General features: G+C 41.7%; 1 protein-coding gene across 8 annotated transcripts in view; it reads right to left on the reverse strand.

Annotated features, from left to right (window-relative positions):
* TNRC6A (trinucleotide repeat containing adaptor 6A) overlaps positions 1-27,520 on the reverse strand; it is a 102,846-nt gene that overhangs the window by 67,933 nt on the left and 7,393 nt on the right. For 6 of the 8 annotated variants that reach the window (XM_027609823.2, XM_027609822.2, XM_027609824.2 and 3 more), the window contains exons 3-4: positions 10,005-10,092; positions 1,394-1,415 (exon numbers count right to left, since the gene is read on the reverse strand). The exons of 1 other annotated variant lie outside the window; for it this stretch is intronic. In XM_027609823.2, coding sequence (XP_027465624.1) covers positions 1,394-1,415; positions 10,005-10,092 — 110 coding nt within the window. The remainder of the gene's footprint in view (positions 1-1,393; positions 1,416-10,004; positions 10,093-27,520) is intronic. One more of the 8 variants, XM_027609827.2, reaches the window with a different exon arrangement.

Raw genomic sequence — 27,520 nt, forward strand, 5'->3', positions numbered from 1 at the left:
AAACTCCCACACTTATTCTCTGAATATTCCCTTTTCTTGTCCACCTGCTTCCTCTGCCCAGAGAGTGCCTTTCTTCTCTTCGCTCCATCTTTCAGCCAACACTTTCCATGCACAGTGACTGACAGCTTTTAAGAAAGAACAAAAACAAACAATGTCACTCTTCTGCTTAAACCCTTCAGTGGCTCCTGTCTATAAAACAGAAGTCCAAGTTCCTTAGTACACAGAGCATATAAGGCCTCCTCTGACCTAACCCCCACCTATCTCTTCAGAAAAACCCTTCTACCCTATCCACTTATTGCTGGATATTTAATGCTCTAGGAATATCTACTGCAAATATCACCAAATTATTTCTTGTCTTTGTACCTTCAATCACGCTGATTGATCCCTCTGCCATTTCATCCTTTCTTGGATTGGCTGTTTCATCTTTTACGATTCATAACCTCAAGGAGATTTTCCTTAACCCCCTGTGTCAAATAAGCTACTCATTACTCCTCTGTGCTCCAGGACAACATGGCATTTCTACCTGAAGCAAATCACATACTATGCTGTGTTTAGGTGTGTCCTTCTATTGCCACTCTCTCTGATAAAATATAAGCTAAGACTGTTCTTGTTCACTCTCACATACTTGCACCTAGCAAATGTTCCCTTAACAAATGCTGACCTCAAATAAAAATAGGCATTACTGAGCTCTATATCTCAAACAAATGCCGAGATCATACCTCTGATTCAGCTACACGTAAAAATTCAGAATCTTCAAGCCTAACAAGTTCAGCATCTGAGAGCCCTACACCTTTCATTACCAGGCGGTGAACTCCTGGGAGGGTGAAGAATTCCTATTCAGAATCTGAGAGGAATGATGTTCCTGTTTCTTTAGCAGCTGGAAAGCTCCTGCTTGATGTGTACTGGGAGCTGTTCAGCTGGCAAAATGACCATCAGGTTAGCAATCTACTATTCTCAGTAATTAAATATAGAGTGGGTTATCACAGTCTGCCTCCAGGAAGGAGTGGGGAACAAGTGAATACAGAGACCAAGGAATAAAGCAAGGGATGAGGTGAGAGTCCCAGAGATAACCCCAGAAAAGAAGACTTTTTTACATGGAAGACTGAAGGGAAGGTACATGTGCTCAAAGACTCAAATCAAGGGAGTATATCAGGAAATGGTGCCCATCCTAGGAGACAGCTGTAAGGTAGATATATTTTAAAAGTGGTAATATAGGAAACCATTAACCCCAAGGGATGACTCCAAGGTAATGTCACTGAAGAAGTCTGTCCCCACCCCTCTGTTCTTTCATGCTCCTTGCTCTCCCCCAATCCTGGAGGTGAATAAAATGCATATCAACAACCTTGCTTTCATGAAAAAAAAAAAAGGATAAAAATAGCTTTAAACAACGTACCTTTGATTTTTTGTTCAGTGGCCTAAAATAAAAACAAACAAACAAAAAACAATGTAAATATGAAACTGAAAGAAATGGATTGTTAATGATAAAATGTTCATATTTTACTATTATATAAGACATACACACTTTTATTAAATAAGGAATTTGTCATTTAGGTGAACTGCATAGGAAAAGATATGCAAAGAAAGCATGCTTTTCCCACAGATGTGCCCCATTGTCCCTGATACAATGTTTATTAAAAAAGTTTGAAATGTTTCTTTAGATACAAAGCAGAGGAGACATCATTGTATGACAGTAAATTATAAAAAAAAAAATGGTACTGTACTTTTCTCATTATTTAGTTTTTAAAAGAATTTTCTATAACTGTCACCTTTAACATGTGATGGATCTACTCAGTTTTGCATAAGTTTAAAATGGCTTCAAAAATTCTTATTTCAAATGATAAAAAAAATGAATTAAGTTTTCTGGAAGAAAAGCTGAATATAACCATTTTGCCAAATCAGTAATAAATTTCACTCCTGGAGGTTAGGCTGCTCTTTCAGTTAAACACAGTTAACTTTTAAGTATTTTTGAGGGGGGAAAAAATTTCACACACACCTGTCACTTCTGACACATCTGATAATTCATTAAAATTACTGTGTTCAGAAGCTAAACTGACACCAACCCTGCTTTGCCATGCCTGCCCCGTTGTCCACTGTCTCTGACCTAACAAGGAACAGGGCTGCCTCAAGGTACCTCACTCAAACTTCAAGGGCCCCAAAAAGAAGGAACAGATTACAGACAGAGGCCACAAGCAAAAATCAACTTTTTAGTTAAGACCAATTACATGGGAGTCCTAAAAATAAAAGATACAAGGATAGGCAGGAAAAACTGAATAATTCATAGCCAAATAACCAGGAATTGTTCCTAAATAAAGATAAAGGTTTCCTTAAGTGCTATGGGACACAATAATTTTGGTTAGTCATATTAAATTACTGTTATTAAAAATAGCATTTTTTGAATTAGATCATTATAGAATTAGACGGTAAAGGACTACATGGCAATTATCCTAATCCTGAAGCCATGCCTAACAATCTTTCCCTGGAGAGCCAGTGAGTCAGTCTAGGCAGTGAGCTCCTTTACCAAGTTTTAGAGCACTACTGTTATGCTAAATAATGGAGGCCCATCTTTCACTTCATATGGATCAAAAACTAAAAAAAAAAACCAAAAACCAAAAAAACAAAAAACTGATGGAAGGACAATGGCAAGACCAGTGAACTAGCTGGAACACTTAATTTACTTCTGGAGAAGTTGGTTTTAAAATCTGATGGTAGAAAAAACAGTCTTATTAGAGAGAACTTGGTATATGAATACTTTATGAGAAGTACCATGGCAAACAAAATACATAATTTTCTGAAGCTAAAACATTATAGCACAAAAATTGTTTTACATGCTGAAAATCTTTTTTAAAAACTCTCCTAGTCTCTTCCAGTTTACTTCAAAAGGAAACTAACTTACAATACACAGAAGCCATGATCACATTAACCCCAAGATAAACCGTGTTGCTCTTGCAGGCCTTAACATAAAGGCCAGAAAAACAACTCCAAAACAAGTCCACATTGCTTCAGAACAACAGTCAACCTCATTCGGTATTCTGTCATCTACAGAGAATGGAATCAAGAAAACATCCAAAGGTGTCAGCCCATCAGAATACTGACTCATATACTGAAGGAATGTGAGTAACAGAACCCAAGAGCTCCTAACAGATTAAGAGGAAACAGAACTCAGCAAGTGCCACTTCTTTAAAATAAGTCTTTGTGGGTTGGTCCAGGGACTTAGCATATTACTCAAACTGTTCAAAAGATAATTTTCCAAACGGGATCAGTGATTTTAAGAGTATCTGTCTCAAAAAAAAAAAAAAAAAAAAGAAAGAGAAAAAGAAAAAGAAAAACAAAGAGTATCTGTCTACACTGTTCAAAATGGCAGCCATGTCCACATGTGGCTACTGATCCCTGAGGTAAACTGAGTCCAACCTGCTACGTGTAAAATACCAGATTTTTACTTTTTATACTTAAAAATGGTATAATAGGGGCGCCTGGGTGGCTCAGTTGGTTAAGCGACTGCCTTCGGCTCAGGTCATGATCCTGGAGTCCCGGGATCGAGTCCCACATCGGGCTCCCTGCTTAGCTGGGAGTCTGCTTCTCCCTCTGACCCTCCCCCCTCTTGTGCTCTCTCTCTCTCTCTCTCAAATAATAATAAAATAAAATCTTTAAAAAAAAAATGGTATAATATCTCATTAATAATATTTGATACTGATTACATGTTAGAATATTTTGGATATATGTGGTTATATAAAATATGTTAAAACTAACTTCAAATTTCTTTTTTACTTTTACATGACCTTGTCATTTAAACCCTCTGGGTCTCATGGGGCACCTGGGTGGCTCAGTCGGTTAAGCGGCTGCCTTCGGCTCAGGTCATGATCCCAGGGTCCTGGGATTGAGTCCCGCATCAGGCTCCCTGCTGAGCAGGGAGCCTGCTTCTCCCTCTGCCTGCCTCTCTGCCTATTAGTGCTTCTGTCAAATAAATAAATAAAAAATCTTAAAAAAAAAAAACAACCCTCTGGGTCTCAGTTTCCTAATTCCTCAAGAGGGGGGTTGGGGGGGGGACTGTACTGCTTACCTTTCAGGGCTATTATGAGGCTCAAGTACAACACAGAAAGACTTTTTACATTATTCAAATGTGAGGTATCACTGTAGAATCTCTTGTACAACAGAATTAAAGGATTCTGTCAACTCTAGAAGCAAAATTATTTCCATATTGAATACCTTTTTCTTAAAACAAAAACAAAAACAGGGGCACCTGGCTGGCGCAGTCAGTGGAGCATGCAACTCTTAATCTCGGGGTCATGAGTCTGAGCCCCACGTCGGGCATAGAGCCTACTTAAAAAAAACCCTGAGCTGTGATTCCACAAGCAATTACTACAATTGCCTCAGTTCTTATAAGGAAGGTATCAGACAACTGGCAGACACACAGCATGCCACGCTGTTTCTGTCAGGCTCTGCACCACTTGTCCCAACCCCTGACCCCTAAGCTCCCTAAGCATACTTGAGCGGCTAAGAGCTCAGTGTCTGAAGCCAGACTCTGAATTCTGGCTCTACCACTTAACACTTGATGTGACCTTGGTTAAAATTAGTTCACTTCTCTAATGCTCAGTTTCCTCATCTGTAAGACTGGAACAAAAACACCTACCCCAGAGCAGTTGTGAGCCTAGAAGTATCTAAATCATGAAGAGTTGGGGGGGGGGGGGGCAGGCACATGCTTAAGGACCCTGCCTGGCACGCAGGAAGCATGCAAGAGCTGGTGCCCTGGCTCAGTCCTTTCACCCTGGGAAATGGCCCAACTCAAACACACTCCAGGTTCCCAAGTCCTTTTTTTTTTTTAAAGATTTTATTTATTTATTTGAGAACGAAAGAATGAGAGACAGAGAGCACAAGAGGGAAGAGGGTCAGAGGGAGAAGCAGACTCCCCGCTGAGCGGGGACTCAATCCCGGGACTCCAGGACCATGACCTGAGCCCAAGGCAGTCGCCCAACCAACTGAGCCACCCAGGCACCCCCAAGTCTCTTTTTTTTTCTTTTCCTAATCATCTACCGTATCTTCACAGTGCCAGGTATCCGAAACTAACATCAGGAATAAAGAATTGATGGCTAAATTCGCCTATTTTGAATGAGATAATTAGGGGTCAGAAAGCTTTTTAAGACTTAGCAAGCAGCATTCAGCCTAGACCTCAGGTCGGCTGCATACAGAGTTTGTTTTTTTTTTTTTTTTTTAAAAAAAAAAAAAGGAACCGAGACCAGTGGAGACCAGTGAGCTGAAATCGGGGGCAGGACTGTAAGCCAACACTTGGCTGCCCTAGAGGGCTGCAGTGCTCCAGGCCTGATGATGTTACCACCCTGGCTCCTTGCACCGCTGAACAGGATCCGTAGCCTCAGACCAACACGGCCTTCGGGAGACATGATGATTGATACTAAAATTTCTGAAAAGGGGAACAAAAGTTCGAAGTTTTCTATAATGTAAGTCTTGCTTAAACCCAAACTGAGTACATTTAAATCCACAAAGCCTATAACAATCCCCTCAGCTCCTAACACAGTAACAAAAATAGTAATGAACGCTGGCTTTAAAACATTCTCAACACTAAAAGATCCCAGTTTGTATTGTTGCTTCCCTCTGGCCCCTCAACCATTATATGCTTTCTAGGAACAATTACATGCTTAAAGTAAAGGTTATACTAAATTATCCCTCTATAATTAACCTATTTCTCAACCTCCTTTTCCCTTCACTACATTTCTCTCAAGATTCCTTCTAGAATTCTTCTAAAAACAGAACCTGAAGATAAATCCATGGTAACAAGCTCCTGCTACCATTGTTGCCCTTTTTAAAGTGCAGAAGCTACATTCCCATATACTGTATCAAGTTATTTCCTAAGTCTTGGAATTACAAGAGATAAGTAAACAGCCCTGACTCTTAGATATGAAATAGAAAGCTTTTCAAAAAACAAAACTAAAAATAAAGTCATCCAGTCACTGATCTCATTGTGAGAGATGTACCGAGGCTGAAATATGATGAAAAGCGTGTCATTTTCACGTACAATTTCTTCAAAGAGGAATTTAGATACTTAAAATTTATATTTAAATAGACAAAATAAAAAACTATCATAGTAAAAACATTATCATCTACAGAAGCTGTGTTACCTGGCTTTTATTTAAAATAGAAAATAATCTGTGATCTGAATTTGAATTCCTTAAAAATACTACAGTGGCCACTGGGGACCAAGTTTCTGTACACACGGAATAAAGACTTGTTAAATGCTTTACAGAAATTACCTCGATATATTATTTGTGGCTTTAAAGTTCACCTTTAGGTTGTGAAAAATAAAGCAAAAAGTATAAAGGATAGAAGGGCACCCGGCTGGCTGTCAGTGGAGCACGCGACTCTGAATCTCGGGGTTGTGAGTTTGAGCCCTAGATGCAGGGTAGAGATTACTCAAAAATAAAATCTTAAGGGGCGCCTGGGTGGTTCAGTCGTTAAGCGTCTGCCTTCAGCTCAGGTCATGATTCCAGGGTCCTGGGATGGAGCCCCGCATCGCATCGGGCTTCCTGCTCAGCAGGGAGCCTGCTTCTCCCTCTCCCACTCCTCCTGCTGTGTTCCCTCTCTTGCTCTCTCTCTCTGTCAAATAAATAAAAATAAAATCTTAAAAAAAAAAAAGGACAAAGGACAACACCATGGCAACCTAATTTTGGAAAAGTGTCAGCTGGGGGTCTAAGGAGCTTCCCATCCTATTCCTAGTTCTGTTACCCTGACAAAACCATAGTTGGCCACTTTAACTCATTTTAATGCTTGACCTCTATCTTTAAAAAAAATTTTTTTTAATGAATAGATCAGAACAGTTATCTGAAGTCTTTTTCAGAAATAAAAATATATAGGTTTTTAACATGTGCATACATTACATAAAACAGGCAGACTGTTTTACTGTAGTGAATTTATGTTCCAACATTCATATAAATGGGCCTGCCTGTCTTATGTAGATGTCTGCCACCTACCTGCATACACCTGCTGGCTCCTTCTACAGACAAAAAAACAAGCTTGAGGAAACTTGTCTTAAAACTCTTGTGACTCACAATCTTTCATATGGGCTGTAAGCGTGCCAACTTGGGATTCTTTTTTGTTTTGTTTTTTTAATAGCTATTTGGTAACAGCCTATAGAAATACCAGCTGTCCTCGCTTCACCAATGTGTGTTATTCAAATTCTGTTGTAAACTGATTATTTGGAATTTGAAGAACAGTCTTATTTACAGTGGCAGTCTCCCCTACTATGCTTAACATTTATTAGAAATATTAAACTTTTCCTTTATATTGTGTTCAGTGGCCAGGGCGCCTGGGTGGCTCAGTCAATTAAGCATCTGCCTTCGGCTCAGGTCATGGTCTCAGGGTCCTGGGATGGAGTCCCCCATCAGGCTCCCTGCTCAGCGGGGAGTCTGCTTCTCCCTCTGTCCCCCCCACCCACTTGTGCTCTCTCTCTCTCTCTTAAATAAATAAAATCTTAAAAATATATATACATTGTTTTCGGTGGCTAGATATTACTGTGTCCACAGGATACACAAGCAATACCCTACCAATGCTGAAGATCTGGCAAAGGAAGAAAACACTCCCCATCATCGCTAAGGCTCGGTGATGATTCCAGTAGAATGTGGTTAGGGTGAGAGCCTGGAACGGGGTGAGGCAGGGATGGGGCGGGAAAGAGTGTGAAAAGCTGTCATTTCAGATCTGGTGAGAGGCCAAATGACACAAAAGTCATCATTCACATGTTAAAGACACTGACTTGGTGAGTCAGAGATTTAGTTATGAAAGAATATAAAGATGAACCTTAGCAATTAGAGCCATTCTAATTTGTTACAACCTTAAAAAATTTACTCACATCACACATTTTAAAATTGTAAATTTTAAAGAAATCATTCCAGTGACCTCCTCCCTTTCTCAGAATTTTCTCACTAAATAGGGTAAATCCTAAATAAACATGCTTTATTATATAGTTAGTACCTCAGGTTTCTTCTCTAGCCATTTCACAGACATCCTAACTTACCAGCTACATTCGGAATACCTCAGAAGCAGGAATCAACAGGGGCTAATACAACACTCAGATGCTTGCCAAACTACCAATTCTACATAAAGTACATCTAAGCATCTTCTTCAACAAGTCTCCGGAGTTTCTCAGAAGCTCTCTTCACTCAGTAAATGGCCTTCACAGCACAGACCAAGCGTCTCAAAAGCTTCCCCCAAACTTAACTCACAGAGGATACGTTTTCCACAACAAATCCTCAGCTAAAGACTGATCACATTGCAAAGACCAACCTGTATCAACAGGCCTCTGACAGGTCTATGGCATTTTTAATGCCAAAACTCTATACTAGAAACTGATTCTAAACCATGACTATGACAATTACAGACGCATCCCTCCCGGTCACTCCTGAGAGCAAGCAAAAGGCCAAATGCTAAGGCCACCTATCACCTCCTCACTCTCCATCGTCCAATGCTCTATGCTCTAACCCCCCCCCCCCACCCCAGTACTGGATGATCACGCTGTCAACTCAGCACTCCAGAACGGAAATTCTCTCTCCCCCTTTCTATTCCCTAACCTGGTTAACTGCTCCCGAGATATACTCCCATCACTCAATCTGGAACCGGAGCATCAATCGAAGTCACTCTCCCTTCATATCCTTCCAACAAACTCTGTGGGTTCTTTCCACAGTCCCTCCACCAGCATCTGAGCCTCTAATTTCTACCTCCTCCAATCCAAGCCCACAGTTTGCTCAGGTAAACATTCTCAAGCACAAACTTTGACATCAGTCTACTGAAATGCCTTCAGTGTTTTCCCCAACACTTAGCAGCTGAAACCCGGGTAAGAGCCCACAGCTGACACCACCTTCTGCAGGCTCATCCTCTGACACCTCTGCCCTTGGCGTCCCACCCCCACCAATCAAAACCCATACTTCTGTAAGGCCGTGGGCCCTCACCACCGCTGAGTTTACTCTGCTTGGAATCCCTTTCTATTCCACTCCTTGTTCACCTGGCTAATTTCTACCCTAAGAAAATTTTCCCTTCTGTCGGCCCCATTCCAGGCTGAGTGAAGCGGTTCTCTGTGTTTCAACAGCTCCCTACCTACCACAGATTTGGTTGCTGTGTTTTTCCCTATTAAATAATATGAAGAGAAGTGTGCGGCTGTAACACCGTACCGGGCACAAAAGAGGTATAGGTCAGAAATTAGAACTGTCACTGAATACAGAAGTGGAACAGTAATTTCACGTGACCTTTTAGAACATTTTCAAGGTCCTTGAAACCTTGATACAGCAGGAGATGAGTGCCCAGCTGTCATCAGGATTCATATTAATTTGTAAAAAATCTTTATACTTATGAACATAATCTTTTCTTTTTCTATAATTTGTATTGTTTTGGTTCCAGTTTCTGACAACATATGGGTTAGAGATCTTCTGCAGCAAATGATGTCCTAGGGTTATTTTCAAATATCTTACTGTAAACAGCAAATTCCTGAAATCAGCCCAGGTACTAAACAAAAAGTGAAAATGAAACTGACACTTTATTTCCTATTATATGCATTATGTGTATTACATTATCTCATTTTATTAAACTCTCATCTTACAAAACATAAGGAGACTAAGGCTCAGAGAGGCTAAACAAAGCTGAAGGACACACCGCACAGCACGCCAAGTGGGAGAGCCAGATTTCAATGCAGCTACAAATTCAATGCTCTTCTCACGTACAGAGAGATGCATATATCATGAAAACCTAGGAACAGCTAATTGAAAGATAAAGACCTATAAAAAGCACTTACCTTTGAAAAAAAACTATTGGCAAGATTAAATAACTATGCATTAAATTGTACACACTTGGCAAGTTACTACATATGTATAATCAAAAACATTAAATATTAAAATGAATCTCCACTGAAATTAAAACATTCGATCAAATGCTTTAAAAAATCCAATAAGAGTAGTTTTCCTTTTAAATCTATTCAGACCGTTTAATATAGATAGTTGATACATATATACTACCTTCTTTTGAGCAGCTTCCTTCTTTTTCTTGTCGTCTTTTTTCTTTTTCTTTTCTTCCATCAACTGTTCTTCTTCTTGCACTAAATCCCTGAACCACACAGTTGCAATTAACTTTCCCAAAATGTATTAAGAGATAAAAATAATGTTGCATACAGATTCATTTTCACTCTTATTAGAAGACATGGAAATTACTCTTTTTATTATCATTCATTGAAATAAACCCCAGCTTGCAACCTCCATCTAACTCTGGAGCTACTATTTAGTACTCTGTTTTAGTAAGTCACAAGTAGCAGAGCTTTGATCTTCATGTCAAAGAAGACAACCTAAAATTAGCAAATTTTACTCTGGGAAACAAGCTACTCCCTCTGATTCTAGAACGTAAACACCATGTGAACCAGAGTTACCTTGCTTCTGGCCCCAATTATCAATTAGTAGCTAGTAGCAATGCCTCAGACCTCCCCACAATCCCCTCCCTGCCCAGGTATGTGGGGGTATCGTTGGCTTTCCTTGCTCTAAAAAGCTTTAACTATTTTTTAAACATAAGTTATTCATAAAAAAATCATGTAGTTCAGCTTTACAATAATTTCATATCCCATAAACATTCCAAACTATTCTGGGAATCAATAACACACTCATTATAGAAGTTTGTTTCAATTCTTAAAATCACAAATGCTGAAAGCTGTCAACAGAACCCCTGGTTCAGGATTTCAAAATGATAGAGAGACTGGGTAAATGGGTCCACTTCTTCCTTTCCACTCCACCTTATTGAAATGATAGGAAACAAGGTAATGTATCTCTTCTGAGCTGAGGCATACAGACAAAAGCAAAGAAAGCTACAGCGCAAGAATAAACAGGAGACAAGTCCTGTATGGATGCATGTGCCATCCTCCCGTGGAGTTCTAAAGAGGTTCCAACAGAGCTAAGGAGAGCAGAAACAGGCGTGGAGCAAAAAGACTGCCCAAGGATAGAAAGGCCAAAACTACTCAACCCCTCCTACCCACCTCCCACCCCTTGACGACATGGCCATGCACAGCAGCTACACTTGATCCAGCCTAAAACTGAAGAAACACTCTCTAAAGAAACAAAACCTAGGCAGGAGGCAGGCAGGGCTCCTGCAAGGGGTATGGTGCCCCAGATCAAAGTCTTCTTTATTGGAAACGACCACCACTCTCCTCCATCACACCCTACAGTGAAGCCTGCCAATCACCACACTTCTCAGACACAGAGCTCAGTACCAGCCATTCTGGTCAAGGCAGGCGCCACTAAGGAATGTGGAAAATTGGAGGAAAAGTTAAGAGGAGACTTACTCCAGTTACCTACATTAGTAACCCTAGATTCTAGAACCTAAACCTTCATCCATAATATCAACAGACAACCAAAAATCAGATACTTGAAGAAAATCAACAAAGAGAAAATACCTAACTCTGCCCTGAGGAAGGGAGGAAGCTTCCCAGAGGGAACATTATCAATAACAGACAGACAAGGCAAGGTTCAAGGAACATGAACTAGACATTTGGGGAACTGCAAATAATTTATCAAGGCTGAAATGCAGATGGCAGTGGGGATGCAGAAGAGAAAATGAGAAAGACAAGCAAATACAGAGGAAACTGCAAGGGCTGCCACAAGGGGAACACACTCAACTTAAGCTGGCTTGTTGACGGAGGAACTGAAGAGAAGCCACAGGTAGGCAGGCAGCGAAAAAAGAGTGACATCTTGGATGACTGCTGGTGATCCAGCAAGGTTGAGTATGTGACTGCTAAAATCAGTCAGAAGTTGAAAAGAGAGAACTGTTGCTATATTCCCTTGTCATTTTGTTCCCAGTAGAACTGCCATGTGGCTAACGGAGTAGCAAAACAGACTCACGCCAACCACAACCATGACTCATTCTCGCCTCTTCTGTGTGAAGGAGGCAAGGAGAGTAAGCAAGTGAGCTCACACTGTAATCCTGGGTAAGCCAGGGACCGACCTAGCCACAGCATATGATTAAAAGTAAAATCATTAAACAAATGAACTTACATCACTGTCATGTCATCCATCAAAAGCAGATTACTAGCTCTAATTACTTAACCTTCTACAGCCTCAGTGTCCTCCTTAAAATTGGAGATTAATTTCTGTACTTCTACTTCATAACATTTTTGTAAGGATTAAATGGAGAGCACTTTCTTAACACAGTGTCTCTAGTGAGCACTCAAATGCCTAGTTATGAACTCCACTCACCAGTTCTCAGCGGCACCCAGGACTGTCTTTACTTCTGTCAAGATTTTATGGGCACTTATGATGCAAAAACATCAGAATCTTCAGCATTTGTTCTCTGTGTCCTCCCGTGAATTAGACACAGGTCCTTGTCCAATCTTGTTTTCTGTCACTATAATTCTAGCCTATGGCTGCTCCCTTACGATTTACCTGGAATTTTTTCTCTCTTCTCAAATTTCATTTTGAAGGCTTTTTGATGAGGTTAGCAAGTGTTTTCCTGGCCCAAAATGGTGGCTTTAGTAGTTAAGAGATGTAGCACGTTAGCTCTCAAGGAACTATTACAGTATCAGCTGATACTGTAAGCACAGGGGAGAGTTCTGTTCTTCAGCACTGTCACTACAGCCAACTGACCACACCTGATCCACATCTCCTCCTTCAGAAAGTCCAGGGGAAATACATATAAATATAAATATACCACCTGTGCCCAAACACCTGTGCTCAAACACTTCGGCTTTCAGATTTAAATGCTAGTAGATTTACTTAAGACATCTGACTCCCTCATTTACATATCTATCAAAAGGAGCAAGGGTTGGATCTGATAGGTCAAAGTGGTCATCATATTTGACATATGCTCCACAAAGACAACATTCCGGTCAGCAATCATTCACTCCTTGAAGGTTAGTGGCAGGGTACCCCAAATCTGCAAGTCCTAGACCTAGGAATGAGAACAAGCCTCAGAGTGATTAAAATGTCAGTGACTAAGGGTGTATGGGTGGCTCAGTCAGTTAAGCGCTGGACTCTTGAGTTCAGCTCAGGTCATGATCTCAGGGTTGTGAAATCAAGCCCTGCACCGGGTTCTGTGCTGACCGTAGAGTGTGCTTAAGATTCTCTCTGCCCCTCCCCGCCCCCGCCCCTCTCTCTCCCTCTATAAATAAATAATTTAAGTAAATGTGAGTAACTATGTTGGGCACTTTATGTATATTTTCCCACTTCATTATTATTTTTTAAAAAATGATAGATGTTACCCTCTTATTGATGAAAAGACTGAAGCGCAGCAAAGTGAAATGAATTGTCCAAGGTCATATAGCTAGTACAGGGTAGAGACAAGATTCAAATCAAGGCTCTCAATGTCCTGGTCTTTCCTCTACAGTATGAAACCTCCCACAGTAAAGTACTAGCTCCTTTTAGGAGCCACAGAGAATAAATCCTTTTGCCTTAGACAGATTAACTGCCAGATCTTCTTACTTACAATATATCTTTTCCCCAGGCTGTGTGCCTCCCCAATCCTTTCCTTATTTCCTTCCACCTTGTACAAGAACACTTATAACAGAATGTACTGCAGGAAAGACAAAGTATTACAGTTCCCAGAACCATGTGATCAGGAGCAAGAACAGGGGAAAAAAAAAAAAATCAAAGACAAAGACTGAACAGCCACTGGTCTCAAGAGGGGACAAGGCACTGGTGATCTTTAAGAGAACAACTGCAGGGGCGCCTGGGTGGCTCCGTCATTAAGCGTCTGCCTTCAGCTCAGGTCATGATCCCAGGGTCCTGGGATCGAGCCCCACGTTGGGCTTCCTGCTCTGCGGGAAGCCTGCTTCTCCCTCTCTCGCTCCCCCTGCTTGTGTTTCTGCTCTTGCTGTCTCTATCAAATAAATAAAATATTAAAAAAAACACAACTGCAGCATTTATTTTGTGAATGTCTGTGGGAGGGCGATGTGGGAGAAACAACTAGATGCAACTAGTGAATGGCTGTAAGGTCCCACATCTGAGGAGTTCAATAACTTAAAGAGAGAGAAATAGGAAGGTAGCTAGAATGGTACCAGAAACGAGCAAAAAAAAAATGTCCTTGAGGAAAAACTCATGGAAATGCCAAGTGCATGACAGAGTACACAGTACGCTATCATCTGTGTAAAAAGCAAGAGAGAGCATATGCACTCCCCTTTCCCTGTATGTGTACAAAATGACTGTGAAAGAACACCTAAGAAACAAACAGCGACTGTGGGGAGGAGGGAGGAACTGGGCAGGTGGGGGATGGGAGGAAGTCTCTCACTGTACAAACCTTTTCATATATTTTAATTTCTGATTCATCTGTGAATGACAGCATTAAACAAATTAAATATTAGGGTGGCTCAGTAGGTTAAGCGTCTGCCTTCAGCTCAGGTCATGATCTCAGGGTCCTGGGATTGAGCCCCGCATTGGGCTCCCCGCTGGGTGGGTAGTCTGCTTCTCCCTCTCCCTCTCCTCGCCCCACCCCCGACTTGTGCTCTCTCTCTCTCTCAAATAAGTAAAATCTTTTAAAAACTTAATTATTAAAAAATATCCAACCATTAATATTAAATGAGTAAATTTTAATATTTAAAAAGTAAAAGACTGTTCTCGCTCGGTTTCTGGTTTGCTGGGAGATTCGGTCACGGGTGCATGCTATACTTTGTTAGATTTCTTTCTTGTATCTATTGAAATGGTTATATGATTTTCATCTTTTGATGGCTAGTATGATTAATTGTATTGATCGATTTTCTAGGAGTGAACCAAGCTTGCATTTGTTAGTATAAACCAAATTCTAAATACTATTTTTGGGGCGCCTGGGTGGCTCAGTCTGTTAAGCGACTGCCTTCAGCTCAGGTCATGATCCCAGGGTCCTGGGATCGAGTCCCACATCGGGTTCCCTGCTCAGCAAGGAGTCTGCTTCTCCCTCTGCCACTGCCCCCCCCTTGTGCGCTCTCTCTCTCTCTCTCTCTCTGTCAAATAAATAAATAAAATCTTTAAATAAATACTATTTTTTTAAAAACACACTGCTAGTTTTTCCTTTCGATAAATGCAAATTAAAAGATGAAACTCTAATGTTATACCTTTTTTCTTTTTTTTTTTGTTTTAGTAATTTTATTGATAAAATGTTCAAGAGTAGTAATATCCAGTGCTGGCAAGAATGAGAGTTAAGAGGTTCTCTTACATTGCCAGTGGAAAACTACTACAATCTTCTGGGAAGTAATGTGGTAAGAATTTTAACAACTGAAGTTATATACATTCTAGCCAGCCACCCCATTCTGCAGAACGTATCTGATGGTAATAAACCCCTAGAATGCAAGGCCATGTGCACATCAAAGTTCACTGCAAGGTTCACAAAGGCTGAAAAGCAGAAAAACAGAATGTCCCTCAATAAAGAAATGGCTTTTCTATGGTATAGCATAGCATGTTGTACTGAAAAGGAGTTGATCTGTTTATTAAATCAAAGGAAATTTTTTAAAATTTTTTTAAAGATTTTATTATTTTTTTAAGTTACCACTACACTCAGCGTGGGGCTCAAACCCCAAACCCCAAGATCAAGAGTCACATGCTCCACCAACTGGGTCAGCCAGGTGCCCCAGGAATGTTCCATTTTTAAAATAAGATAAGCAAGTTGCAGAAATGTGAACATGTTATCCCGTACTTTATTCAAGCTGTATGTGTATGTGAACAACTTTATACAAATTTAGAGAAAGACACGAGGAAACACCCTCCTGAACTAGGAATATCAGAGTAACCTCACAACTGGACCAAGTATTTAAAGAAATTATTACATTTTTTAAAAAGTGCATCTCAGCTCTGGCTGGCTCAGTCAGAAGAGCATCTGACTCTTGATCTCAGGGTAGGGAGTTCGAGTCCCACGTTGGGTGTAGAGATTATTTAATAAATAAACTTAAAAATATATATATATCGGGGCACCTGGGTGGCTCAGTTGTTAAGCATCTGCCTTCGGCTCAGGTCATGGCCCCAGGGTCCTGGGATCGAGCCCCGCGTCGGGCTCCCTGCTCAGCGGGAGGCCTGCTTCTCCCTCTCTCACTCCCTCTGCTTGTGTTCCCTCTCTCGCTGTGTCTCTCTCTGTCAAATAAATAAATAAAATCTTTTATATATATATATATATGTATCTCAATTTGAAATGTTGTGTTACGTGTACATTTTTGTAAATTAGTACCAAAGTAATGTTTAAAACACCATAATGTCCAGAATTTCCTTTCACTATCCAGGCCCCACCCCACTGCTCAAAAAAAACAGAAAAGAGAAAAATGCAAACTGGGTAATGGGTGCATGTATCTTCCTGATTCTGTTCTCTTCTAATCTGTGTATGTTTGAAATTTTCCATAATAAAAGAAAAAATTACAAGCCTCCACACAAATGATTAAAGGCAACAAGAAGGGAGATTAGAGACAAAGGAAGAAGCAGAAAGAGTGTCAGAACCAAGAGTCCCGGGAGCAGGAAGAGGTGGGTAAGGCGAGTGCCCGTGATGGCAGCAGGGCACAGTTGGGGTCTAGAACGTCCTTCCTTGTCCTGCTTTTCCTGATGCTTGATGGGTCAGTTTTTTCTACATCGCCAACATGACTACCATCGTAAGTGATCACTTCCAAAGGGTACTCTTAGAAACTGCTGTTGAAGTATGGACTAATAAAGCCCACTGGTGAAGAATTTGGAAGTATCTCATATCAGATTTTCAAATGTCACTACGTTATGACCCATCAATTCCAATCAAAACCCATAAAAAAAGAAATTGTAAAGAAACAGATACTGCAAAATAGCCTAACAGCCAGTCAGTAGAGAAAAGTTAACAAACCATAATGTACTCATACCATGGAATCCTACACAGTAGTTTAAGAAATGGAAGGGGTGGGGGGCACTGGGGGACTCAGGTCATTAAGTGTCTGCCTTCGGCTCAGGTCATGGTCCCAGGGTCCTGGGATCGAGCCCCGCGTCAGGCTCCCTGCTCCGCGGGAAGCCTGCTTCTCCCTCTCCCACTCCCCCTGTTTGTGTTCCCTCTCTCACTGTCTCTCTCTCTCTGTCAAATAAGTAAAATCTTAAAAAAGAGAGAGAGAGAGAAAGAAATGGAAGGAGGTTTGTAGATTTCCATGGTGTGCAAAAGAGTTAACACAGCAGGTCTGCGACTGTGATCCTTAGAAAGGCTGGCCGTTGGCTGGTGTCAAGGAAGCTGGATTTCAGAGAGGTTCCCACCATTCCCTAACTGATAAGAGTAAACTGTACAAGCAATACAGTTTATGCTGAAAACCTTTCCTTTTGGGAATCTGGAATTTTGGTGCGTGTTAGACAGAGGATGCATACGTGACTGGCCCCTATCAGAAACCTTGGGCACTGAATTTCTAATGAGCTTTCCTGGTAGACATTTCACACATGTTGTCATAATTCAATGCTAGACAAATTAAGCATGTCCTGTGTGACATGACAAGGAGAGAACTCTTGGCAACTTGCACCTAGTTTCCTCTGGAATTTGTCCAATGTGCCTTTTCCCTTTGCTGATACTTTTGATGTAATAAATCATGGCCATGAGTGTAATTGTGTGCTGAATCCCAGGGAATCATCAAACCTGAGGGTGGTCTTGGGGACCACCTGACAAATATGGCTTTACAGATAAATATCTCTAGGACACACTGCTGAGTCAAAAGAAGGTCAATATTCAGATCAATTTATCATTTGTTAGAAAAACAAGAGGAAAATCCCATTAAAAAGTACACATTTTCCACAGTACAGCAGGGAAGCAGACCCTCAAGGTACCTGGATGAGCTGACTCTGAATCCAAAATTATTTCGTGATAACCTATGCAATGTTTAGTCAATAAACCAATAAAACTGTGCTTAGGAATTCCTATAAGCCAAGCAGTCTCTGTGGACTGGGAGAACCTAAGCAGAAAACATGATTTTAAACAATAATTTTGTAGAAACAACTGGACACACCTGAAAGAAGGAAACAAGCAGTCTTTTGATAGAGGCTGTAAGCAAGTTTAGGAAAATAAGACATGCACATGAGCTGTTACAGCTATGGAAGGCTTCAAGGAGCAGTTAAGAAGTTGATCCTGAAGGATCTTGAAGAAGACTCTTCTAGAGACAGAGAGGTGGGCCTTTTCAGGCCAGGGAGCACAGAAGGGCACAGACACCAGCAAAGCAGGGAGACTTGTCAGCATGGTGATTTCAGGGAGCAGGACGGACAGGGAAAGAAAAAGGAAGGAAAAGCTGGGTAAAAGTAGGACATAAATTGCTAAACAGGGTGAGAAGGCCGCTGTAATTATTCGAGTAAATGTGCAATACCGAGCCACAATGGCGGACTGAACTGGAAATGAAAAGCAAAGAATAACACCAAGGTAATCATGAGAAGCTGGAATGGTTGACAGTATTAAGAACGACAGGAGAGCTAGGTTAATGACAACTCCAGATTTTAGAAAGCAAACATTTAGAAATGGAGGCTCTGCTGTTAAAACTGATCATACGGTAATGGGACGAGAGGTTAGATCTTGTTTTATGAAACAGAAGACCCGGGGCAGCGTTCCAGAGGGCCCAACTAGCCTATCAGTCAGCAAGTTGCCATAAGGCTGCTCGTCACCAAGCAGAAGCCAGCTCTAGGTGACAAGCTGGTTATGAAAATACCTTTCACATCTTCTGCCAAAAATGCTCTTCTCCCACTTTTCCCCTTACACTCTATTCTATTTTCTCCCAGCCTTCCTGCTTCCTCTTTTCTAGCTGCTTGCCAACCCTCCCTTCCCTTTTTGTCCTTCTTGCCCTCCTACACGTAAGCTAATCACCAAAGCCAGTCTAGCACCCCACAGTACAAAGCCACCGGGAACCGTCAAAACTATGATCTCGCCACATGGTAGAGATGGAAACCCAGCTGCAGCAAAAATAGGCAAGAATGAAATCAGAGGTTTGCAGTTTTCAAAACCCTTGGCAGTGATATGAAGAAAACAGAATAAAAATGAAGTTTTACAAATAAAGATGACTAATACTTGTTTGTAGGTAGAAAAGGGGTCAGGGAATAAAAGTACTGGAGAAGTGGCGGCAGAGAGGGTGGCACAAGAGAGGCTAGTTTCCAGTCACAGCTAGTTTAATCTCCACAAATGCTGAAGGAGTTCAATAAAAGTGACGCGTCCATAAAATGGAATACTGTGCAACTATGTAACAGAGAAGACCTCCACGTTCTGGTAGGAAAGGATCTGGAAGGCGTGCAGTTAACTGGAAGAAAGCTAAGGTGCAGTACACTGTGTTTTGTGTTAAGAGGAAGGAAGAGATAAAAATATATATCCCCATGTGTTCGTATTTGTATGAAGAAATTCTGGAAACACACACATAAATAATAATACCTATTCATGGCAGGAATATGGGGAGCAAAAGGACCAGAGAAAGGATGGCAACAATACTGTGTATTTCTAGATACTATGTGATTTTGAACCATAAAGCACAGACTGAAAGCTTAGCTTTGGAGGCACGGGTGGTAGTGAAGTCAGCAAACCTTCCCTTTAAGAAAAAAGGGGAAAATAGGAAAATAGGACAGAGACAGCAATGTCTTATCTGATGATACAGTCTGGATCTCTTCAAAAAGTAAGAGGTTGGGCATAAAGGGGGCTTCCACCGGCCCCATAATCTGAGCAACAAAATAAGGCAAATAAAGGATTACAACCCACTGAATAGAATAAAGTAAGAATCCGTGAGTCCTTACTGATATTAACAAATGGATGGGTCGATGAACGAACAGGATAAAGGGAAAGACCCTGAGGCAGAACATCAACTAATATAGAAAGAATGACAACCCTGGAAAGTCACTATTTGGCGAGCCACTGACTCAGGCAAGAATCCTGATGAAAAACAAGGTATTTTACACAGTCTCAAAGTTCTCCCAACAATAATTATTAACTACAAAAGCACAAATCTGAACTTTATGGTCACAAACCTGACATATAGCACCTTAAGCAAGTAATTGCAGTTACCATCACTGGTAATGAGATAAATGAACACCACACACCTCCTGACAGGACGCACTAGCTAACACACAACATCAGTTCTGGACTACTCCTGCCACAAATGCATAACCCGAACCTGATCAAGAGGAAACATCACACAAATATGGACTGAGAGACATCCTATGGAATAACTAGCCTGGACTCTTCAAAAAGTATCAAGGTCTTCAAAAACAAAGAAACTTCCATGCAGGTGACTAAACGAACATGAAAACTAAATGCAACCTGTATTCCTGGGTTGAATCTCTGAGAAAAAAACAATTTTTTGATTTGCTCTAAAAGGCATTATTGAAACAACTAGCAAAATTTGAGTAAGGTCTACAGCTTTGCTATTAAGACTGAACCAATATTACTTTCCCCATTTTGATAATGGTACTGTAGTTACTAAGAAAATGTCTTTGGGGTGCCTGGGTGGCTCAATCGCTTAAGCATCTGACTTCAGGCCAGGTCTTGATCTCAGGGTTGTGAGTTCAAGCCCTGTGTTGGCAACCTACTTAATAAAAAGTCTTTGATTTTAGGAAGTGACTATTTAAAAGTTTTTAGGGCCACAGGAACATCATGCCTTCATGTCACTCTAAAAGGGTTCAGGAAAAAACAGTATGTATGTAACAAGAGAGAATGATAAGGCAAATGAGGTTAAATGCTAGCATTTGAGGAATACAGGTGAAGGCTATTCAGGAATTCTTTGCTCTATTCTTGCAGAATTTCTCTAAATCTGAAATTATTTTAAAATAATAAGCTTAGGGGGAGCCTGGGTGGCTCAGTCATTAAGTGTCTGCCTTCGGCTCAGGTCATGATCCCGGGGTCCTGGGATCAAGCCCCGCATCGGGCTCCCTGCTCAGCGGGAAGTCCGCTTCTCTCTCTCCCACTCCCCCGCTTGTGTTCCCCTCTCTTACTGTGTCTCTCTCTGTCAAATAAATAAATAAAATCTTTAAAAATAAATAAATAAATAAAATAAGAAACTTAGGTGGAGGACAATTGGGTGAGATTAGAAACAGGAAAACAGATACCCTCCACAATGACAGAAGCACTCTACAGTTTGCAAGCGCTCTGAGAGATTATCCATTGGAACCTACAATGCTGACATACAGAACTGATGTTCTTCCTATTTGACACTTAGAAACCAAGGATCAGAAAGTCGAAGTGACCTGTACAGTAGGTACAAGGTAGTGGTAAGGCTGACCCAAAACCTAGTTTGCTAAACTACCCTCCTAAACTCTAATCTTCTGGGCGCCTGGGTGGCTCAGTCGTTAAGTGTCTGCCTTCGGCTCAGGTCATGATCCCAGGGTCCTGGGATCGAGTCCCACATTGGGCTCCCTGCTCTGCAGGAAGCCTGCTTCTCCCTCTCCCACTCCCCCTGCTTGTGTTCCCTCTCTCGCTGTCTCTCTCTGTCAAATAAATAAAATCTTAAAAAAATAAAATAAAATAAACTCTAACCTTCTTTTGAGGCTTAAGTTAATTACTAGTTCCTTCTTGATTCTTTCCAACTCCCACAAACCTCACCCTTGACCTCTCATTAAACAATGCTCATTTTCTAATTATTTCAGATGTTAATCTCACTCTTCCAAATAGGACTAATTGCTGCTCTGAGGGCAAAAACCAGTTCTACTTGTATTGTACTCCCCAGCATTGGGCACTGCAATTAAATTCAGGCTTCCTTGCTTTTACTAATGCTCTAACCCTATCACCAACCACCAAAGAAGCATTTTTTTCACTCTTACTTCTACCCACATTCTGCTTAAGGACCATCCGACTTAAGGGCTTCAGTCTCCAATACCTACTTGTGTAAGCACTTTCTTTCTTTTCTCTTAAGCCTCCATCTCCTCATTTATGAGAAGTCTCAAACTGTACCTCCTCCCAAGGGCTGTTGTGAAAATTAAATTAGGTAATGCAGAGAAAGCACTTAAAAGACGCACAGTATGTTGTACACTCATTGTTAGCTACAAGACTTAGGTACAAAACACTGCACTAAAGCTAAGGTTAGGACACAAAGGTTCCAACTGAAGGGAGAACCTACAGTAGAAAACAGAACTGATGCAGCTCTTCGAGTGGCTGTCATCAAGAAGACAAAAACAAAAGGTAACAAGTGCTGGTGAGGACACGGAAGAAAGGAACCCTGTGTGCACTGCTGGGAATGTACAATGGTGAACCCACTACGGAAAACAGTTTGCAGGTTCCTTGAAAAGTTAAAAATACAACTACCAATGACCCACTAAGCCCACTTCTGGGTATATATCCAAAGGAAATAATACCAACGTATCAAAAAGGTATCTGCCCTCCCATGTTTACTGCAGCATGATTCCCAATAGCCAAGATATGGAAACAGCCCAAGTGTCCATCAGTGAATGATGTAGATGTGGTGCACGCGTGTCTTGTGTTATGTGTCTCTACACACGATGAAATATTATTTAGCCACAAGAAAGAAGGAAATTCTACCATTTGCGATAACCTGGATGGGCCTTTAGGGCACTTTGCTAAGTGAAGTAAGTCAGAGAAAGACAAATACTGTATATCACTTATACATGGAATCTAAAAAAAGTTGAACTTGCAGAAATAAAGCAGAACAGTGGTTACCAGGGGCTAGAGAATGGGGGAATTGGGGAGATGGCAAAGTATACAAACTTGCAACTAGAAGAGGAATAAGTTCTACAAATCTAATGAACAGAATAGTGATTATAGCCAACAATACTATATTATATACTTCAAGTTGCTCAAAGACTAGCTTTCAAATGTTCTCGCCAAAAAGGAATGCTAATTACATGACATGACAGACGTGTTAGCTAACACTATGGTGGTAATCATACCACAATACATAAACGTATCGTATCAGCACACTCTACACCTTCAACTTACACAGTTAGAGTCCAGTATCTTAAAAAAACAAAAACAAAAACAGCACACAAGGGCAATGCACTAACCACTGGGGGGGGGGGGGGGGGGGAATGAGTCATCAATCATATCCTTATAAAGCCAGAAAAAATTAAAAAGCAAAAATGAAAACAGAACTCAATACATAAAAACAAGTATTAAAGCACAACGAAGAATGAGGTAGATGCCAGAACAATTCAAGACCCCAGATTCCAAACCAGACCAAGTACCAGGTACCAAAAGAAGACAAAGATATCAAAACTCCAACACCAGTAACCCTTATGAATACAGACACAAAAATCTTCAACAGAAGACTAAGAAACTGAACCAGCAACATACAAAAAGGACTAAGCACCATGCTCAAGTGAGATTTACCCCTGGAATTCAAGGTTGGTTTGGCATATGAAAATCAATGTAATACAACATATTAACAGAACAAAGGACAGAAACTACAGGATGATCTCACTAGATACAGAAAAAGCATTTGATAAAATCCACCTTTAAAAAAAAGATTTATTTATTTATTTATTTGACACAGAGACAGCACAAGCAGGAGGAGCAGCAGAGGGAGCGGGAGAAGCAGACTCCCTGCTGAGCAGGGAGCCCGATGCAGGGCTCGATCCCAGGATCATGACCTATGCCCAAGGCAGACGCTTAATGACTGAGCCACCCAGGTGCCCCAAAATCCACCCTTTCATGACAAGATAAAAACACTCAAAATAGAAATAGAAGGAAACTTCCTTAGCCTGATAAAGACCATCAACAAAAAGCCCACAGCTCACAACACACATAATGGTTAAAACTGAATGCTTTTCCTCCAAGATGAGAATTGAGACAAGAATGTCTGCTCTTGCCATTTCTAGTCAACACTGTACTGTAGGTTCCATTCAGAAACACTGGGCAAGAAAAATACACATATACTGTAGGTTCCATTCAAAAAACCGGGTAAGAAAAATACACAAAAGGCACGGAGATCAGAAAGGAAGTTATAAAACCATCTCTGTTCACTGATGTTGTAGAGAGAGAGTCCTAAAGAATACACACACACACACACACACACACACACACACTGACTACTAGAAATATTAAGTTTAGCACAGCTGCAGGATACAGATCAACATACAATAATCAATTGATTGGGGCACCTGGGTGGCTCAGTCAGTTAAGCATCCAACTCTCGATTTCAGTCCAGGTCATGATCTCAGGGTCGTGAGATCAAGCCAAGCACCAGGCTCCATGCTGGCTGTGGAGTCTGCTTAGGATTCTCTCTCCCCCTGCCATCCTCCCCACCTCCGCTGCTTGGCGTGTGTGAGTGCACACACACTCTCTCTTAAAAAAAAAAAAAAAAAAAAAAACTGGGCGCCTGGGTGGCTCAGTTGGTTAAGCGACTGCCTTCGCCTCAGGTCATGATCCTGGAGTCCCGGGATTGAGTCCCGCATCGGGCTCCCTGCTCAGCGGGGAGTCTGCTTCTCCCTCTGACCCTCTTCCCTCTCATGCTATCTCATTCTCTCTCTCAAATAAATAAAATCTTTAAAAAAAAAAAAAACTGTCTGATGTACTACAACATGGATGAACCCGGAGGACATTATGCTAAGGGAAATAAGCTAGTCACAAAAGGACAAATATCACATGATTCCACTCACATGAGGCACCTAGAACCGTCAAATTCACAGAGACAGTATTGTGCTTGCCAGGAGCTGAGGGGACCGAAGAATGGGGAGTTACTGTTTAAATGGTGCAGAGTTTCAATTTTGCAAGATGAAAAGAGTTGTGGAGACGGATGGCGGTGACAGCTGCACAACACTGTGAAAATGTAGTTAAAGTCACTGCAATGCACAATCAAAATTGGTTAAGATGGTAAACTGGATATACCAAAATTTTAAACTTTTGTGCTTCAAGGCACAACATCAAGAAAAAAGGCAACCCATAGAATGGGAGAAAATATTTGTAAATCGTGTATCCAATAAAGGACTTGTATCTAGGGCGCCTGGGTGGCTCAGTTGGTTAAGCGACTGCTTTTGGCTCAGGTCATGATCCTGGAGTCCCGGGATGGAGTCCCGGGATCGAGTCCCGCATCAGGCTCCCTGCTCAGCGGGGAGTCTGCTTCTCCCTCTGACCCTCCCTCCTCTCATGTGCTCTCTCTCATTCTCTCCCTCTCAAATAAATAAGTAAAATCTTTAAAAAAAAAAAAAGGACTTGTATCTAGAACATATAAAGAACCCTTATAGTAGGGCACTGGCTGGCTAGTTTGTAGGGCATGAGACTTTTTTTTTTTTTTAAGATTTTATTTATTTATTCATGAGAGACAGAGGGAGAGGGAGAGGGAGGGAGAGAGGGAGGGGGGAGGGGGAGAGGGGGAGAGGGGGAGAGGGGGAGAGGGGGAGAGGGGGAGAGGGGGAGAGGGGGAGAGGGGGAGAGGGGGAGGGAGAGGGAGGGAGAGAGAGAAGCAGGCTCCCAAGGAGCAGGGAGCCCGATGCGGGACTCGATCCCAGGATCCCGGGATCATGACCTGAGCCGAAGGCAGACGCTTAACCAACTGAGCCACCCAGGCACCCAGGCATGAGACTCTTGATCTCGCTTGATCTCAGGGTTGTAAATTCAAGTCCCATGTTGGGTGTAGAGATTAAAGATTTTTTTTTTTTAATTCGTTTGAGAGAGAGAGAGAGAGCAAGAGCGCAGGGAGGGAGGGTCATTGGGAGAGGGCAAAGCAGGCTCCTCGCTGAGCAGGGAGCCCAACATGGGGCTCAATCCCAGGACCCTGAGATCATGACCTGAGCTGAACACAGACATTTAACTGACTGAGCCACTCAGGCGTCCCTTGAGATTTCTTCAAATAAAATCTTAAAAAAAAAAAAGAATCCTTATAACTCAACAACAGAAAATTGACCAAATTTTACAATGGACACAGGATCTGAATAGACATTTCCCCAAATCAGACACACAAGTGGCCAATAAACATGCAAAAAGATGCTCACATTATCAGTTATTAGGGAAATGCAAATCAAAACCACAATGAGATACCACTTCACACCAAGATGATGACAATAAAAACAAACAGTAACAAGTGTTGGTGAGGAGAAACCAGAGCCCTCATACATCACTGGTGGGAGAGTAAAATGGCTCAGATACTTTGAAAACAGTCTGGCAGTTCCTCACAAAGTTAAACACAATTACCATATGCCCCAGCAATTCCACTTCTAGGTATGTGGCCAAGAGAATTGAAAGCATATGTTCACAGCACCGTTTTTCATAATAGCCCTAAAGTAAAAACCCTAATAATGCCCATCAACTGATGAATGGATAAAGAAAATGTGGTATATTGGGGCGCCTGGCTGGCTCCATCAGAGAAGCATGGGACTCTTGATCTCGGGGTTGTGAGTTCAAGCCCCACACTGAGTGTATAAATAAACAAGGAAAAGCTTTAAAAAAAAACCTGGTGTGGGGTGCCTGGGTGGCTCAGTTGGTTAAGCATCTACCTTCAGCTCAGGTCGTGATCCCAGGGTCCTGAGATCAAGTCCCTTATCAGGCTCCCTGCTCAGCAGGAAGCCTACTTCTCCCTCTCGCTCTCACCACTCCCCCTGCTTATACTCTCCTGCTTTGCCACTCCCCCCTGCTTGTGCTCTCTTGCTTTCTCAAATAAATAAAATATTTTTTTTAAATGTGGTATAGGGGTGCCTGGGTGGCTCAGATGGTTAAGAGTCTGCCTTCGGCTCAGGTCATGATCCCAGGGTCCTGGGATCGAGCCCCGCGTCGGGCTCCCTGCTCAGCTGGGAGCCTGCTTCTCCCTCTGCCTCTGCCATTCCCTCTGCTTGTGCTCTCTGGCTCTCTCTGTCAAATAAATAAATAAAATCTTTAGAAAAAAAAATTTTGAGGGAGATGGGGGTGCCCAGGTGGCTCAGTCAGTTGAGCATAAGACTCTTGATCTCAGGGTCGTGAGGTCAAGCCCTGTGTTGGGGTCCATGCTGGGTGTGGAATCTACTTAAAAAAAAAAAAAAAGAGGGAGAAACTGAGACATTCAGAGGAAGAGTTGAGGATAGGGCAAGTGTAGAAGGGACAAAACTAAAGAGATAGATAAGCTGAGCACAGCAAGAGTTTGGGCTTAACTTCCAGTTAGTCACTGGGGAGCTAGCCAAGGTTTCGAAGAAATATCAAGGGACAAGCTCAGAACTGTGGCTTGAGGTTGATTAAGTTGCAGCAGTGTAGGGATGTCTGGGTGGCTCAGCCAGTTAAGCGTCTGCCTTCAGCTCAGGTCATGATCCCAGCGTCCTGGGACTGAGCCCCGCATCGGGCTCCCTGCTCAGCGGGGAGTCTGCTTCTCTCTCCCTCTGCCCCTCCCCCCTGCTCATGCTCTCTCTCTCTCTCTCTCTCTCTCTCTCTCTCAAATAAAATCTTAAAAAAAAAAAAAAGTTGCAGCAGTGTAGAGGATGCACATGATGCCCTTTCCTATCTTCACATGAAAGAGTCTCACATACACATATGCCTCACATCACCTAGAGCTTCACAAGGAGAATACTAAGCAAAACCTCTCTCTCTGACATCCTCTGTATGGTCAATTATCAAACAGTGAAGTAATGCCTAAAAACACATTTAAAAGCAGTGCATATTTGAGCACCACACAGTACTATTTCCTTGTGTTTTAGAGGGATACTTCAAAAGAATAAGAAAAGACCAAAGTCAACAAAACACA

The sequence above is a fragment of the Zalophus californianus genome, chromosome 10, assembly GCF_009762305.2.
Source record: "Zalophus californianus isolate mZalCal1 chromosome 10, mZalCal1.pri.v2, whole genome shotgun sequence".
Taxonomy (NCBI): Eukaryota; Metazoa; Chordata; class Mammalia; order Carnivora; family Otariidae; genus Zalophus; species Zalophus californianus.